Source organism: Anabrus simplex, chromosome 14 (genome assembly GCF_040414725.1).
Source record: "Anabrus simplex isolate iqAnaSimp1 chromosome 14, ASM4041472v1, whole genome shotgun sequence".
Classification (NCBI taxonomy): Eukaryota; Metazoa; Arthropoda; class Insecta; order Orthoptera; family Tettigoniidae; genus Anabrus; species Anabrus simplex.
The window spans coordinates 42,768,565-42,787,929 of NC_090278.1; the positions used below are offsets into that span (position 1 = coordinate 42,768,565).

The 19,365-nt window shown below is 38.0% G+C and overlaps 1 protein-coding gene across 4 annotated transcripts in view; it reads right to left on the reverse strand.

Annotated features, from left to right (window-relative positions):
* hyd (E3 ubiquitin-protein ligase hyd) overlaps positions 1–19,365 on the reverse strand; it is a 544,651-nt gene that overhangs the window by 389,731 nt on the left and 135,555 nt on the right. For all 4 annotated transcript variants that reach the window (XM_067158035.2, XM_067158036.2, XM_067158034.2 and 1 more), the window contains exons 10-11: positions 17,974–18,084; positions 13,972–14,114 (exon numbers count right to left, since the gene is read on the reverse strand). In XM_067158035.2, the coding sequence (XP_067014136.2) occupies positions 13,972–14,114; positions 17,974–18,084 (254 nt within the window). The remainder of the gene's footprint in view (positions 1–13,971; positions 14,115–17,973; positions 18,085–19,365) is intronic.

Here is a 19,365-nt window from a genome sequence, read left to right on the forward strand (position 1 = left end):
ATGAAATATGTATACAGTAGAACTTCAATTATACATTCCCGGAAGCTATGTTTCCCCGTATTATTCGTTTGAATTACGTGCTCCCGCGAGCATCCTAATTATATCGCGAAAAAATCCTGCATTATCCGTTCCTTGAAGAAATGATTTCCTGTATCAACCGTCCAGAAATTTAAGTCCCATCAACGCTAAATCCTCGAACACATGTTTTTCAAGAAACTGTATCTGACAAAAGGATGGCTACGGCATACTTACGAATCTTGGTGTTAACGTCCCGTTGCTGCGCTAATTTGAGGAAGTATTATACCGCAAAAGGGACCATCTTAGCATCGCTTTCGGGTGGTATTGTTCACAGAATCCTCGGAAATCATAAAGCAGAGAGTGGTCACAACTGGAAGGAGACAGAGCGCATTTCGACAGCTCTACTTGAAGATGGAATGAGTTTAGTCAAATGTTCACACTTGCAAAACACCTACATTATGACCAGGGTTTTTTTGAGTGTATGTCCGAACAGGTTTTCGGCACTTCCCTCAGGGCACTATATAGTCACTGAACTTTCAGGCAGGAATCGAAAATGCTCCTTCTTAAGTAACACAAATTTAGTATTTTAATAGTATCATATACGAGTATGTTATCGAGACAAGTACGGATGTTGCACCTTACATAAAGTCATGGGAGGTTTTGGGATTGCCTATTACTGTTTTTGTCCTAATATAAGTGGGAATTTCACGTTTTTCTGTTAAAATATTACAAAAACCGCAGTTATTTTATCTGCTCGCGTTACATTTAACAACTTTGTATCATTTTGCACTCGTACCGCATTTACAGCGAGCGCGTTTTCCAGCTGAGCTCAAGGTCGCAAATAACCGTAATTTTGGAAGTTTTGATATTTTTTCCTTTCCAATTTGATTCTGATTAGCGACGGGCAGAACTGAATATACAGTAGAAGTCCGCTATAGCGAGTACGGCATATAACGAGAACTCTGTTATAGCGACGACTTTTTTCGGTCCCTTAAAAATTCCTATATTAAACTGTGTATCGTCCTTCGGTTACAACAAGAACCCTATCACTGGCGCATCCGTTATTACGAGCGATTAAGCGCGCGTGATTTTTTCCGTTACCAATATTTATGCACCCCAGCGATGATATTGCATGTGATCGATTACCTTCGGCATCGTTTCCTCGCTATGTGCACTAGCGATTTCTCTCGTCGACATTCGAAGGCGATTAATAATATCCGTTGACAGCTGTTCCGTAAAGAAAATTCGAAATGAAAGAGAGCATATTTTCGTAATAAATGCGTAAATAACGTGTCCAATAACGGTTGTTAACTCGTTAAAAATTAAGGCTGACTAAACGACCGCTTAATTTTGAGGCTAAATACTGCAATTAAGTAAGAATGGGATACACCCCGAGATATGGCAGAGTGCTTAATTGATTTCATAGGTTAGTTTGTATTTTGTCGCGTCTGGTTAAATTACGGAAAGGCTATTATGAAAATTTATAGCGAGAAAGGTACAATTTCTCTACCGGCGCTTGAAGTGTATTTTCATCGTACGTAGGATACGTGACGCTGTTTGAATAAGAAAACTGAAACGTTTGCAACAAAATGCGATCGATCATCTTTGGTACGGTACAGTTTTCTCACTTTGTGCATTTGCGAGCTCTCTCGACATTCAAAGGCGATGTTGGAGTTGATTAGTAATACCCATCGACTGCTGTTCTCTAAAGAAAATTCGAAATGAAAGAGTATAACACGTTTTCGTAATAAATGCGTAAATAACGTGGTCGATAGCAGTTGTTAACTCGTAAAAATAAAGACTGAATAAACGATATCTTAATTTTAGTAATATATACGGAAATTACGTAAGAATGTCATACACCTCAAGATATGGCAGAGTACATCACTCATTTCAGAGGATATTTCATATCTTCTCGCGTCTAGTTACGGCTATTTACATGTAAATTTTTCGCGAGGAGGTTATTTCTCTACATGCGTTTCAAATATGTTTTCATAGTAGGCTACATATACGGTTAGGCTAGGTGACGCTGTTTGAAGAAGAAATCTGAGGTGTTAGCCACAGAAATCTCTGGAGTGATACCGTATTTCTCTGAATCCAAGACTTTTTTTCTTTTTTCGCAGAATCTCATGCAAAAACTCAAGGGTTGTTGCATTCGCGGCCTAACAGTGAGTTAATGGATATCACTGGCAACTACCACGGTAACCACGCTGCTTCGTTTCACACGCGCACAGAACTCATTGACAATAAACGACCGCCTCTTTACTACACATCGCTACCGGTAGTACAGTGTACAGTACCTGTATGTTTCTCAAATCTGCAGAATGGCATCAAAACATGCGACCCTTCGAATTCTTAGAAAAGCCATGGCTACTCAGTGGCAGAGTCATAACGCGTCTACTGTACTTGACGCTTAGTAAAATTAAGGTTTATACACAGCAGGAATATTTTCGTGATGGATAGTCGTATTGTAAAGATACGTAGAAAAGGTATTGCCGGCAAATTTTCAACGGGTTCTAGTCGATACTATGATGCCAATTTTAAGTTACTGTTTATTAAACACTCGGAAATGTAGAATAATTGTGCACCCGCAAGAAAATACGGCATAGGCCTAACTAAAGCCAATATTTGGCGTTAGCTTGAAGACAAAGAGCTAAAAAAATGCGTACTGTACCAAAAAAATGCATTCAGTGGGCCGCAACAAGGACGCTTTAAAGAAGTCGATGATGAAATTGTGAGGTATGTGCACGAAAAACGCAAGGGCGGTTGGCCATACCGTGGCGCAAAAAACTCGTTCGTTGACTTTCAACGTTCGCGATTAGGCCTATACATCGCTAGCCGTTGAATTTGGTCGCACCCGACAAGCGAGACGTGCGTGTAGCGGTAGCCGGTTATATCTGACGCTGCGTTAAAATAACAGTTTTATAGACAGCAAGAATAATTTCCTGATGGATCGTTGTATTGTAGAGACACGTGGAATAGGTATTGCCGGCAAATTTTCAACGAGTTCTCTTTGGTATTATGATGCCAATGTTAAGTTAATGGTCCCTTAACCCACGGAAATAAAGAATAATTGTGCAGCCGCATAAAAAAATGAAATATGGCGTGACGAAAGTAAATGTTCGGCGTCTAAAAAATAGTCTAAAAATGCATAGGCCTGTATGATTTTTCAAACTTCTTTTTGAGCCTGATTAAATTTTTTTGAAGGAAAAAGTGGGGTTCATCTTGGATTCGGAGAAATACGGAACTATATTTTTTTCAGAATGAAATTAAACATACACTTTTACGTAGTATCGGATTACGAAAAATAACAAACAAGTAAGCCGTAGTGTGGATATTATCTGCGGAAACACCAGTTTTGAACAAACTGATTGCCGTTTCATACTGATTTTAAAGTGCATGAAGGGTTTTCCGACTTTTATGCAAAAATTGGATATAACGACAATCCGTTATAGCGAGTAAATTTTTCGGTGTTATGAATTCTCGCTATAACGGACTTCTACTGTAATGCATTCGAGAACTTGAGAATCAATACCTACATTCGAAACCATATTCATGAGTTCAACATAACCTTTAAAAGTAGCTGTAGCCATAATATACGCGGTACAAGATTTCCATAAACTAAATATGAACAATATACCGGTGACCAAATTACAATGGAAGATTAACCCTTTGTTACCTACCAGTACAAATTTTTACCAGGTATTCACAATTTAATTATAAATCATACGCATGTATTACAGGCCTCTGCAGCCTACCGGTACATATTTGTACTTTCTACTTCTAATACGAGCTTTGTGGAAATAATTTTCCGGTCGTGCACTAGATGGCAGGGTTACCGCCAAGATGTCTTACAAGCTGGCATCAAGTCACGTACTACGATTGAATGTTCATTTCTCGTCCATCTCAATGCAAATTATGCAATATTATTGCCTGAATTACATTAATAGTCCTTGCTCTATTTCTCACACATGAGAGAAGTTATGTATTGTAATGTTTGTAGCACATATTTGTACCGTCAGGCTTTAGTGTGGCTTGCCTGTAAAACACTTCAGCCAAACGTTTACATTGTGAAAGTGTGAGTGGCAGTGCTCCGTGTGTAAGCCAACTGGTTTGTTAAAGAATGAATCTTTGAAGGAAACCAAAATTTTAGTTCTGTTGGAGACATTACCGAATACTGATGGCTGTTCTGATGTGAGTGATACAGATGATGATGATGATGATGATGATGATGATGATGATGCGATTTTGCCTGGACCTACAAACTATGATATAGTTTTTTTGCAAGCGTTGGGGAATGAAAAAATCGTGAGGGATGACGATTCTCCTCAAAATAAGGAAGAACTTGTATCTGATCAGCCATCCGGAGGTTTGAGTCAAATAATGACACATAGGGAAAGGAAAGAAAAGGACTATTGAACCTCAGCCTGATCGCAGACGGAGGAAGAGAGATCTGAACACTACAATTCCTATATATTCTCTATCACAAGTTATGTCTCTGAGAATGGCATTTGTTCAATATAATTGGTAGAAATGTGATATTGTCCTTCCGGTCATCAACCCTTGGCTATAATATACTTTCCATTACTATTCTATGTAATGTGTACCTCAGCATTAGTATGTGTTTAGGAAAAATTAGTCTATTTCTAAGCTCTAACGAAATGTCTGTTTCAGTACAAATGATTATCCTTTACTTTGTCCAGGTGCTGTTGAAAACTTCTTTGTTGGTTGTACAACACCCACGGATGTATTCTTGGCGCTACATTATCCAGTAAATTCAAAGCAATCTGTACGCTACGCAGAAGGGAAAGAATCTGGACATGAAACAAGATGAACTTTTGTCATTTATTGGCATAAACTTCCTAATGGGGTACAACTGTTTGCCATATTGGAGACAGTATTGGGATATGAGCCGTGATCTCTATGTGTCAGTTGTAACAGGAAAAATGCCTAGGGATAGATTTGCTACAATAATGAGTTACCTCCATGTGAATGACAATAATGCTATGCCTGCAAATAACACGGACAGCACAATAAGCTTGTTGTAAAAGATGTTATGTTCAGTGTAAATTACGGTACACATTTAGCACAACTTGTTCATGGAAATAAGGCTTTTGATGTTTCAGTATGATAACTTGCCACCAGCAGGATGGTCACCCCATCTACAAGGTAGGCTCATCCTTGGGGTCAAGTGAGTTTCATAACAAGAACCCCCAATTTCCATGGGCAAGTAATCGTCAATCTTTTATATCTTATGTCCTGGAGCCAATTTTGTACCTGAATTTAGTCAAATATCGTGTTGTAAAAATGGATTACAAAACTGTTTGGTTGAGGGAGGTTTGTAGGATTATGAGTATACATATTTCTTTTTTTGTGATGTTGAGCCAAACAGCTGAGGGTTCATTTGTTCCAGGATTTCTCGTTTTCCCATATTGTACACTTTTTTTTTTTTTCTGGGGTCCCACCAAAATTGATGAATCAAGGTTCCACTGTAACTATAATTTTATTAACACTCTTACAGAAATTACACGAGTTAGAAATCTCGATGCTTTAAATTAAGTTTTTTCCTTGGGAATTAAATCACTTCCCTGTTAAAAGTCTCAGTTTTCTTCCAACTGCAAGGTTCTTCCATCTCCTGAAACTACAGTAGAAGTCTGTTATAGCGAGAATTCATAATGGCGAAAAATTTACTCGCTATAACGGATTGTCGTTATATCCGATTTTTTGTAAAAGTCGGGAAAAGTTTTCGCGGATATCCACACTGCGACTTACTTGTTTGTTGTTTTCCGATATTCGATACTATGTGAAATTGTGTGTTTAATTTCATTCTGAAAAATATACATTACTGTATTTCTCCGAATCCAAGACGAATCCCACTTTTTCCTTCAAAAAAACTAATCAGGCTTAAAAAGTGTTTTTTAAAATCATATTAATGTCTTTTCTTATACAGTATGCATTTTTAGACTGTAGACGCCAAACATTGGCTTTAGTTATGCCGTATTTTTTGTGGCTGTACAATTATGCTTTCTTTATTTCAGCGGGTTTAATAACCATTAACTTAAAACTGGCATCATAATATCGAAGGGAACTCGTTGAAAATTTGCCGGCAATGCACATTCCACGCGTCTCTATACGACGATCCACCAGGAAAATATGCTTGCTTACTATAAAACTGTTACCGGTACTTTCACTCAGCGTCAGATATAACTGGCTGCCGCTACACGCACATCTTGCTTGCCAAGATTCGGCCAACTTCAGCGGCTAGCGATGTATAGGTCTTAATCGCGGACTTTGAAAGTCAACGAACGAGTTTACTGCGCCGCGGTATGGCAATAGGTCGAAACCGGTACTAGTGTAGTAATTCATCCACAATAAATGTATTGATCGGTGGAACATTTTTCTTATCTATTACATTGAATCCAATCAATACGGAAAATGAAACTTATAAATAATAACATGCATTTTTGTACACATACCTCACAATTTTATCTTCAACTTTCAAGCGTCCTTGTTGCGGGCCACTGAATGCATTTTTTGTGCAGTACGCATTTTTAAGCTATCTTTGTCTTCACGGTAACGCCGAATATGGGCTTTAATTAGGCCTATGCCGCATTTTCTTGCGGTTGCACAATTATTATATATTTTAAGAGTGTTTAACAGCCATTAACTTAAAATTGGCATCATAACGTCGACGAGAACCCGTTGAAAATTTTCCGGCAATACCTGTTCCACGTATCTTTACAATATATTAAAATTATAAAATCCTTTTATTATCAACCACCTACTCAATACAATACATTACTCATTGAATTATAAAATAATCATGAGGTGTCTTAAATAATGGAACATGTTTCATTCGACATAGCGAACATCATCAGCCGTTAATTTATAAAGATTAGGTCAGGGCCCTGAGCTGAAATGATGAAAAATGTTAAAAGAGTGACAATGCCGTAATAAAAAGTAAAATGATAACATTAGACTTGAAATTGTAACAAATATGTACAGACTAACAGCAAGTATTTGTAGTGGAATACACTGAACGATGGCAGTCTGTAAGGTTAAAACAATCATGAGGTTGTTAAAGTAAAAAAATATAGATACAGTGGACCTCAAAATATATGTCAATGCATGAAGCGTGGACCAATCATTGACGATGGAGTTCTTCAAACTGAGCAAAAACAAAAGTTGAAATAGAGTTATTAAATAGTACGAGTCAAACTGAACCAGTCAAAAGGCGCATGGCGACGAAACTAAGGTTGATATGACGAGAACTCCAGTAGTTAGGAATTCTGTAGGAGAGCCAAACACAATGCCAGAAGGAAATACAAGTTGAACTAGTCCGTATTTACACGCTAGCAGTAAAATTAATCGTATACAATGCAGGACACCAATGGTGGACTCGTTAAAGAGTAACTATAATCTTGAAAGTAGGGAGAGTTCCAGCAAACCAGAGATGAATGGAGCAGATTATGGCACAATTGGAGTTATAAATCCTTGGGACTAGTGTGAGGTGTTCGCTAGCGTTGGCTGCGTGAAGCAAACTTTGCAAACTCTATTTCAACTTTTGTTTTTGCTCAATTTGAAGAACTCCATCGTCAATGATTGGTCCACGCTTCATGCATCGACATATATTTTGAGGTCCACTGTATCTATATTTTTTTACTTTAACAACCTCATGATTGTTTTAACCTTACAGACTGCCATCGTTCAATGTATTCCACTACAAATACTTGCTGTTAATCTGTACATATTTGTTACAATTTCAAGTCTAATGTTATCATTTTACTTTTTATTATGGCATTGTCACTCTTAACATTTTTTATCATTTCAGCTCAGGGACCTGACCTAATCTTTATAAATTAACGGCTGATGATGTTCGCTATGTCGAATGAAACATGTTCCATTATTTAAGACACCTCATGATTATTTTATAATTCAATGAGTAATGTACTGTATTGAGTAGATGGTTGTTAATAAAAGGATTTTATAATTTTAATATATTGTCCTCAATATGGTTCTATTATGAGATTAATTACATGTAATCTTTACAATATGACGATCCATCACGAAAATATTCCTGCTGTTTATAAAATTTAATTTTACTAAGCGTCAGGTACAGCAGATGCGTTATAACTCTGCTACTGATAGCCGTGGCCTTTCTAAGAATTCGTAGGCTCGCATGTTTTGATGCCATACTGCAGATTTGAGATAAATTTTTGTAGAAGATAATACAATGTCATTCTCTCTTCACTATTTTCTGAGATCCAGTGACGTACACATAGGCACTGTACGACCGGTCGCCGTGGCTAGCGGTGTAGGCCTAGGCCTACGATAAAAGAGGCGGTCGTTTATTGTCAACGAGTTTTGTGTGTGAGTGCGCGCACAGGGGTGGGTGAAAAGAAACAGCGTGGTTTGGTCACTGCGGTAGTTGCCAGTGGTGTTCATTACTATCAGGCCAGCGAATGCAAAACGACCCTCGATTTTTCACACAATATTCTCAGGAAAAAACGTCGTCTTGGATTCAAAGAAATACGCTACCGCATTATTCCAGAGGCTTCTGTGGCAAACATTTCAGTTTTCTTTTTCAAACGGCATCGCCTAACCTAACCGTATATGTATCATGGAAATCTACTTGAAACGCATGTAGAGAAATGATAACATCCTCGCTAAAAATCGACATGGGAATAGCTTTCCGAATTTAACTAGACGCGAGAAAATATAAACAATCCTCTGAAATCCGTGATAGTACCCTGCCATATCTTGAGGTGTATCACTTTCTTACTTCATTTCAGTATATGGTACACCATTAAAATTAAGAGATCGTCTACTTCAGCCTTTATTTTTTTCGAGTTAACTGCTATCGGCCACGTTATTTACGCATTTATTATGAAAAAGTCTTATCCTTTTTTATTTCGAATTTTCTTTTGAGAACAGCAGTGACGGGTATTACTAATCAACTCCAATATCGCCTTCCAATGTTGACAAGAGAGCTCGCAAATGTACATAGCGCGAAAACTTACTGTACCGAAGATGATCGATCGCATTTTGTGGCAAACGTTTCAGTTTTGTTATTCAAATAGCGTCACATATCCTAACTTATCCGTACTATATGTATGATGAAAACATACTTCAAGCCGAAGTAGAGAAATTACAACAACCTTTTCGCTGTAAATTTACATGATAATAGCCTTTCCGTAATTTAATGGACGCGAGAAGATATAAACTAACCTCGTATTCAATGACGCACTCTGCCGTATCTTGAAGTGTAGGCCATCTCATTCTTACTTAATTGTGGTATTTAGCATTAAAATTAAGCGATCGTTTATTCAGCGTTTATCTTTAACGAGTTAAAAACGGCTATCGGACACGTTATTTACGCATTTATTACGAAAACATGTTCTCTCATTTTCCTCGCGGAAGAGCAGTCGATGGGTATTACTAATCGAATTCGACATTGCCTTCAAATGTTGACGAGAGAGTTCGCTGGTGGCCATAGCGAGAAAACGATACGGTACCAAAGATGATCGATCGCATGCAGTATAATGTCTGGGTGCATAAATATCAGCAATGGAAGAAATCGAGCGCGCATAATCGCTCGTAATAACGGATGCGTGATAGGATTCTTGCTATAACCGAAGGATAATACACAGTTTAATATAGGAATTTTGAAGGGACGGACAAAAGTTATCGTCATAACGGGGTCCTCGTTATATGCCGTACTCGCTATAGCGGACTTCTACTGTAATTTTGAATAAATAAATTCATAATATACATTTTTTAAAGTTAGGCTGCTCATACAAAACAGCTGCGATTTTTATAACAGTATCTGCACAAGCCAATATTCTACAGGTGGCAAATGATACAAAATTTTACAATGTTAAACTGCGCATATAAAAAGTCTGCGGTCTTTAGGAAGATATTTCAACACAAATGTACAAATCCCCATTTACTATTCAGACTAATACGGTAATATCTCAAGACATCTCATGGCTTTATGTAAGATTCAGAATCTGTTCGGATCACAAGAATACAATCGTATATAATGCCTCATGGTGCTAGAACACAGTATATCACTAAAAACTACAGCAACTATGAAAGGTTCACTGAACAGTGGGTAACATGAAACTGAGCAAAAGTGCAATTTGTAAAGAATTAGTCCCACTTACTCAGAAGTGAGCCACAACCAACCATAGCAGTAAGAACATCTGAAGTCATGACACATGAGAAATCTTCTAAGCATATTGCAAACTATCAAGACCCGATTCCTGCCTGAAAGTCCAGGAAATAGTGCCCTGTGAGAAGTGCCAAAAGCCTGCACGGTGATACAATCGTAACCTTTTAGCAAGTTCACAGCTGATCTTCTTTCTTCATCATATATTCCCTTTTCCAGATTCTCTCTGGTCAGGGTAGTGTACCAAAGCCCTCCACCTTACTCGAACTTTCCACTACTCCTCTTCTAGAACATTATTGCTATCGACTCCTGTATTTGCAATACAGTCCACAACAGAGTTCCTCCATCTCATTCTAGGCCATCCCCTAGGCCTCTTTGCAGTCTCTGTATCTATAAATGTTCTCTTTGGTATTCTTTCTCCTGGCATTCTCAAACTTGTGTCCAAACCATTTTAGCTGTACTATATCAATCTCTTTTTGAAGTTTACACACTCCCACACTTGTCTTTCTTTACTCATTTCATGTTCTATCTCGTCTACCTTGTCTCTCCCTGTATGCTCCTCAAGAAGCTCAATTCAGCTGCATGTCTCTCTCTTTGGTTCCGCTTAGTCAACTCGATACAATGCCTTTCCCACACTGGTAGAAACTTGCAGACTGCTGTATTCTTAAAACAATTTCTCCATCCAAATTCCCATCTTGTGACATCATGCTGCCCAAATTATTAAAATTGTTCACTACTTCAAGAGGCTGATTTCCTATTTTTATCACTCCCCTAGATTTTCTCTTACCTCTTGCCATGATCAAAGTCTTGCTTTTCGCAGTACTAATCTTCATTCCAAAATTTCTTATCTCCTCATTCCATAAATCAAATTGTGTCTGTACTTCCTCTTCATTATCTCCCCAAACTACAATATCATCAGCAAAAGCATAGACTTTACTTGCACACCAAATCACCTTCTCCTTGATATTATGAATAATTCTATCCATGATGATAATGAAAAGCAAGGGAGACAATACACTTCCCTGTCTTAAGCCTGTCTCAACTCTGAACCATTCAGTTTGACCCACTTTTGTTCTAACACAGCTTTCACAATTTTGATACAATGCTATTACCATCTGCCTTGTTTCATTCCCAATCTGTGCCTCAGGCAATGATTTCAATATCAAATTCCCTGGGACACTGTCATATGCCTTTTCAATATTTAGAAATGTTACTACCATGTTCTTTCCGTATTCCTAATACCTTTCCATCATTTGACGCAATGTCCGACTTGTTGGCTGAATGGTCAGCGTACTGGCCTTCGGTTCAGAGGGTCCCGGGTTCGATTCCTGGCCGGGTCGGGGATTTTAACCTTCATTGGTTAATTCCAATGACCCGGGGGCTGGGTGTTTGTGCTTGTCCCCAACATCCCTGCAACTCACTCACCACATATAACACTATCCTCCACCACAATAACACGCAGTTACCTACACATGGCAGATGCCGCCCACCCTCATCGGAGGGTCTGCCTTACAAAGGCTGCACTCGGCTAGAAATAGCCACACAAAATTATTATTATTATTATTATTATTATTTGACGCAACGTAAATATTGGGTCAAACGTGGACCTGCCCCTTCTGAATCCATACTGGTGTTCTGCCAGTTTCCCCTCTACTCTGTCTATTATTCATTTATCCAAGATTCTTTAAAGGATTCTAGCTGTATGCGGTATCAATGTCACTCTTCTGTATTTTTCACATTGTTTCCCATCTCCTTTCTTGAAAATTGCTTATAATAATAGTAATAATAACAGTCCAACGCATTGGCTGACTGGTCACCGTAAAGCCCTTCGGTTTAGAAGGTCCCAGGTTCGATTCCCGGCTGGTTTGGGGGCTTTAATCACGCCTGAGTAATTCTTCTGACCCGGGGACTGGGACACATCCTCTTCATATTCAGAAAACACACTACACTATCAACCATCAAAGAAACACGCAATAGTGATTACATCCCTCCATGTAGGGTTGACGCCAGGAAGGGCATCCGGCCGTCAAACAGGGCCAAATCCACATGTGACAGGTCATACCCGCGACCCCACAGATCAGGAAAAGCGGTAGAAAAAGATAACAACAACAACAACAATAATAATATTAATAATAAAAAGGATAATATACAGTTCAATGAAAGAATTTTCAAGGGACAGGAAAAAAAAAGGCGAAAAAGGAATAATAATCCCAATTTCCAAGAAAGGCAATAAGAAAGTTCTGAAGAACTACAGGGGAATTACTCTGATATACCATATTGCTAATGTAGGGGAGAGGATACTGGAAATTAGGATTAGGTTGAGTGTTGAAAATCAGATACAAGAAAATCAGTTTGGTTTCAGAAGTGGAAGGTCAACTATAGAGCCCATTTTCCTTATGAGACAACTATTGGAAAAGCAATGGGAGTATGGGAATGAAATGGTGATGACATTCGACATTGAAAAGGCATAAGACAGTGTCCCCAGGACTAAAGTTTGGGACAAGCAGGTGCAAAAAGGAATTGGACAGGGATTAATAAAAATGATCATGGCAATGTACAAGGAATGTAGTAGTTGCGTGCAAAGACAAGTTGGCAGGACAAGTTGGTTTAAAATCACTAGTGGGCTGAGACAGGGCAGTGTTCTATTGCCAATCCTGTTTACAACAGTAATGGATGACATCATGAGAACAGCAAAAGCAACATATGAAGGAAGAGAAATGAACATCACGTTATTTGCAGATAATATTGTGATCTGGGGAGAAGAGGGCATTAAGGTTCAAGAACAGTTGGATGTGGTGAATGGGAAGATCGAAGAATGTGGATTGAAAATAAGTGTAGAAAAGAGTAAAACTCTTGTTATGACTAGAGGGCAGAAAGAAGGGAAAGGTCAGATTAGATTTGTAGTCAAGCACCTGGAAGTAGTGGAGACATTCAAATACCTGGGGAGTGAATTAATGGAGAATGCTCGACTGGATGCTGAAATCAGTAAGAGGATTCAAGCTGAATGGTGTTTCTATCGTAGCATAAGAAACATGTTATGGGACAAAGATGTGCCAATGGAAGCAAAGGAAACTATGTACAAGATATCTACATAACCATACCAACTTACGGAACAGAAACTTGGGGATATAGGCAGCCGAAATGAAGTTCTTGAGGGGTATGATGCAGAAAAGTAGAAGAGACTAAATAAGGAATGAGAAAATCCAGGAAGAAATTAGAGTGGAAATAATGAATGATAGAATAGAGAAGAGCCAACTAAGATGATTTGGGCACATAAAGCGAATGAGTGTTGAAAGAATGCCAAAACAGGTGATGGAAAAGCAAATAAGAAGAGGCTGTGGACGACCACTATCGGGATGAAAGGACACAATCCAATGCAGTATTAGAAAAAGAAGCCTGGACTGGGACACAGTGTTGGAAGAGTGGTGGAAGGACCGAAGAAAGTGGAGAGGAACCATATTTGCCCATACCTGGCTACAGCTGAATAAAGAAAAATGATTATGAGGGGGGGGGAAAAAAAAAACTAGTCACAGCGGGGTTCTCACCGTAAGCTGCACTGACTATAGCGGATTTCTACTGCATATGTGAACCAAATATACCAAAGAAATTACAAAAAAACAAAACAGGAAAAAAACACATGCGACTCATGACTCGCTCAGGCTTTAACAAAACAAAAACTGTCGAGTGTGGATAATTCACAAGTACATGTATATGGTAATGAGTCACAGATATAGCTATCAACGAACTTGTTTTTGATTACATTTTGGAGATCTCTTTCTTACCTGGAGTTCATCTTTTCTCATGAGACGACAATCCTGAAGGAGACTAATGGAATCTTCTGAAGAGAGGTCCTTTAGGTCTTTGGTATCTTTATTGTTGGGGAATCTCACAGCCACATGTGCACCATCCACTTTTAGTACACGCCCTGTAAATGATCGGAAATAAAATAAAATTTCGATAGGATACGCACAGAGAGTAGAGAGCAAAGTAAAGGGCATCAAAATGGAAGTCTTTCACTTTGTAACTGTCCAGGTTTCTCCAGCCCTACTAATTTAATATAATATCATTTTACGCGATATCATTTGATATCAAGTTTTATCCGCCATCGGCAATTATTTGTAATAACATATTTATTCAACGTCAATCATTTGTAATCAAAACTTTTTGGAATCATATTTTATATATGATAACATCGTTTTATTATTTAAATTATTATATTATGTAGGATAAGAATTCATTATGTTGTAAATACGGTCAATATGTTGAGACATAGTTGTTTTCATTTCATCTCATGTTTGTGTATACGGAGGGTTATTCTTGAAGCTTGGGATTTTGCGTGAGTCATAGGTTTATTTTATGACCAAGACTAGTAAACAGCGACCCGTGCGCGAGGCTTGCAAGCTGGTCAGCTATATCATCACCACGCCTTCTGGACTTGTCGAGGAAGAAGAGAAAGGGAGTTGATGCTTCTATCTATCGAATCAGATACTTCGTTGTATGTGAGTTTTGAGATTGAACTGTTACCAAGAGTGGTGGTGAGCCCGGATATATACTGATTCTCAACACGAGAACGGGACCTTACAGCTTTAGGACCTTACAATCTGACAACCTAACTACGTGAACTCCATCACTAGTACTTCTACTATGAACATCTACTTTGAACGACGTGATTTGATTTTTGAAACAGTGTGTGGTCGCTTCGCGACATAGTTATTTTTGTACAATGTGTTGTCACTTCGATACAGTACTCAGCTGCGGTAATGTTATTCGATCTACGTGAAACGAAACAAGCTTACGGCTTGTGTTATTTTCAGTAAATATTGTGGACGAAGAACTATGTTTAGTTCAAGTCTACGGAATTTGGTACAAGTCTGTACCGTATAAATAGTATAGCTCAGTTGGATTGAGATTTCTACTAATATGGAAAAATTCATATCTCTGAATTTTCTCCTCATACGATCAACGCTGATCAGTTTTTACAAGTATTGGGCCAATGTCTAATTTAAAGACTAGGCAAGTAGGGAGTGTTAGTCCAGATAGCCCGTACCATATCAGAGAAGGAAGGATGTCCATGGAGCAAAGTCTACATCGAAAAGAAGAGAACGAGTAACCACGGAAACCAGATGACTTCAACGGAAGCTGCAATTGGTGAGCTTCAATTAGATAAAGCAAGCAATAGTAAATTCAGTAAATTCTAAATCCCTCCACGCTTTAAGGAACTTTTCCGATTCATCTCATTTTTTTTGTATAATAAATTCATTTGTATTTTATATTGCGTTAATTTTCTTTCTTAAACGATACTTAATGGTTAATTATTGAAAATCCTACCCCTGTGATTGAATTATAAGTCTCCATGCTAGTAAATATAAATTTTGGTTTACAGTTTTGTTTAAAACTGTAACCATGGCGCCCAAACATTACATAGAGAAATGGGGAACCATGGAATGTTTATTGTTTCTATTTGCGTGGCAATTTGCGGGCAAGCCACAAATAGTTTATTTAATATTCATGTGTCCCACGATAATAACTTTCATCTCCCTAAGTGTTATGACGAGGTGGAACAGTTACAACTTAAAACAATAAAACTCTATCTGGCACAAATTTCAGTGTTGAAGGGGCCTGCTGATGAATGGTATAAGACAACTCCTAAAATTAAAATTAAATAATATTCATAATCCTTAGGTTGTATCCTTAAAAAAAAAAAAAAAAAAAAAAAAGAAAAACTCCTCTGAGGTAGAATTCATATTACATTCACTGTATTTAATCCCATCAATGCTAAACCTTGTAATTATACATTGTGCGGATTGAAGCACTCACTTTGCCAAGCCCATAAAAATATGTGTAGCGTTAGATCCGTTCAAATGAGAATCTATAAATTTGACCACATTGATAGTCTATATTGGTCCGAACATACCATTTACAGTGATAAACTTACTGTACTGAATGAACAGGAAATAAAGAATCAATCTTGTCAATACTAATAAAAAAACCATTCAATATATATTAATTACTCGTACAGGTTTCGAGAACAGCGAAAATATTTCACAACTTCAATGACTTGATTTAAATTACGGAATTTCACGACCTTTTCCCCATTCATAATTAGGCTATTACAAGACAAATATGCACCACACAAGTCAACTTCATACGATTATGTTCCTAATCCAGATAAAGACTACTGTATCATCCGACAAATATTTGCTACACTCCACTGTACCCCTCAACACAAAATAAATTTCCAACTGCTGAGTGGAATGCGAAATATATCCGCACAAACAGTTTCACTATGGCAAGCAAACTGAACATTCCTGAAGCTAACGTCTTGCTCCTCGAAGGTGCAACTTATCCTTGAAGTTCAGGAGTTCAAGGCCTATTCCTGTAATCACACAACTGTGGCGACGGCTCTTACCACGAAGGAAATCCCGTTTCTTTCACAAGAGACGACAAATAACATTTTCCGGCCAAGGAAGAATGCGACTGTAAGCAGTAATAACGAAAATCTGCAATGCAATAAGTGAGGTATTTTTACATAGATTTCAGGTACTCAAGTTTTCCCTGTCATCTTTCATTCCAGCAACACTCTCCAATATCATTTAATTTGTCATTCATTAATCACTGCCCCACGGGAGTGCGACAGGCTTCGGCAGCTGGCACAATTCCTACTGTCACTGCTAGATGGGATCTTCATTCATTCCATTCCTAACCTGATCGACTGACTGGAAACAGGCAGTGGATTTTCAGAAATCGGGACTTAGATTTTATGACGTGCTAAGGGAGAATATGTTTATAGCACTAACACACACCGAATCAAATATTCTTGGATATTATCAAAGAGGAAAGTACAAATTCCACGCAAAACATGTACCTACAATTTTTTGTTATGTCAGATTTGTTGGAAATGCTTCTGGCATCCAGCCATAGTGGCAAGCCATCGAAGTGTACAAGTAAAATGAATTCTGCATGTGTACGACTACTTCAGAACACTTTTATGGCATGTGAATTGTGTGTTCTTTGAAGAGAGGCATTACTTCAGTCTTTTCCGTTATTGTGATCTGATGGTACTGCTCAGTTTCAATCAGTATCTATATTCTAACCCTTACACAGAGAAGCTGATGATACTGGATCCATGTCCCACTAATTACTTTCACGGTTTACACAGTTGAGGTACTGGAATGATGCCCTGCAGGAGTACTTTATGTACCAGTACATATGCTTGCTTGTTTAATGGGCCCTAACATCTAGGTCATCGGCCCCACCAGTAATTTACCACATGAGGCTGGTGCATTAGAACACCTTCCACTGGACAACCTGTCAACCTGGGCTCAGAAAGTCAGCATTCTACTGTCTGAGCTACTCAGCTCAACTTTATACAGGAATAACAAGTTCACTAATTATAAATAAAATACAAAATCAAGATTACAAAAAAAGATCAATAATATACACAAAATGGGGTGGAAGAAGCAAGAAAATCCAACGCCTTTTAATTTCAAAAATCTTGAATGCATAGGATTTGAACCGCACATGCCTTTGTTAGAGCCAGTGACAGTCACTCTGCAACCCCACCCTGCAAAATTACACGATTCATGTTAAAATACCCAATTACAGATTACATTTGAATTAACAACAAATTCCCTGTTTTTGTTTTGCAAATTACATCCCCCACAGCTCTCTAGCAGTGTTGAAACAGATTATACATCATTTTACTGTCTAGCACTACTCCTTAGAACATAGAAAACTTACATAAAAAAGTAAAAAGAATGAACTCTTCCTACACCAATACTAACCTACAGGGACACTCTTGACATCCTCCACAAATACAACATCCTTTAGCTGCCATTCTTCTTCATCCTTTTTCTCGGCCTCCTCCCCTTTGGGAACAGGTCGCTTCTGTCTCTCTGCAACAGCATCAACAATGGAAATTACAATAAAAAGGTAAGTATGAAAGTAAAACGAGTGCCTTTTTAACAACAGAGATGGGTACTATGTGAAAAAAACTGTCACGGAACCAACAATTATTGTACATCAAAAAAAAGTTTTCCAGACACTGCTAATTTGCACAAACCATGTTTGATTAGACTAATGGCTTCTTGAAACCAATTCACTATTCTACGGCCTCAACACTGCATAATTGAAAACTAAGTGCAATATTTGTTTGATCATTTGTTACTCAACGAGACCAAGAGGATTCTGCAGTGCTGATAAAAAGTTTATCATATATTCTGGTCTCTATTATACTATATGTACAAACATTATACATTACGAAGGGTATGTGGGTGTTGTTATTTTCATACTGTACAGAAGTTGTTACTAAAGATTTTGGTGTTGTGGTGCGCAGTATAACATCATGGCATAACTTGTGCTGATACACATATTTCCGCGTTTTTTATTTGTGCTTGGTTTTCTTACTTAGCTCTTCTTTCTTAAGCGCATTTCAATCTTGCCACTTTTTCACGACCGGATTTAATTTTTACTATTGTTTTTGTGGGCGATACGACAGCTCAGTAAAACCCCGCGTTGCCTGGGGAAATTTATTAAATGCGATTAAGTGCAATGCTCACCCCTCAATTCTAGAAAAAGTATTTTCTCCTCCAATTTGCGTTACACTTTAATGCTTAAGTTCTTTCATGTGCCATAATTTACCTCTGATTTTGTACAAACCAAAAATAGACCCTGTAAACTCAGTCTCTTGCTAAGGTGTTTGTTATCTCTATAATTCCTGTGTATTTCAAATCTGTTTCTCCAGTAAATTAATTCTCGATTTTGCTGAGTCCAGACTGGATCCAGCTCGAATTAAATTTCGATTAGCAATTTTTAGGCACCTTATGAGCGATAATATTGTCTTTTCGGCATCAGAAAGCACACTAGAATAACCCAAAGTTTGATCAACATTAGACTGACCTTTTAATTCTCCATTCGCTGCTACACTCCAGTCTTCAATCATTTTTCTTCTTCTTCTAGTGGTGTCTAGATTTTTTTCCTGTTGGGAGTTTCACGGGACTTAATCTCACTTGAAAGGTATTTGGCAAATTAGGGAAAATGTGAGGCACTGCTCCTGGACGTAATAACTATCTCACATGAGACAACCATTTTTTCACCATTCACTATAAAATTATCTGATTTTACTACCAAATCATTAGGAAAATGAACTTGACAAATTCTACTATTACGCGTTAACA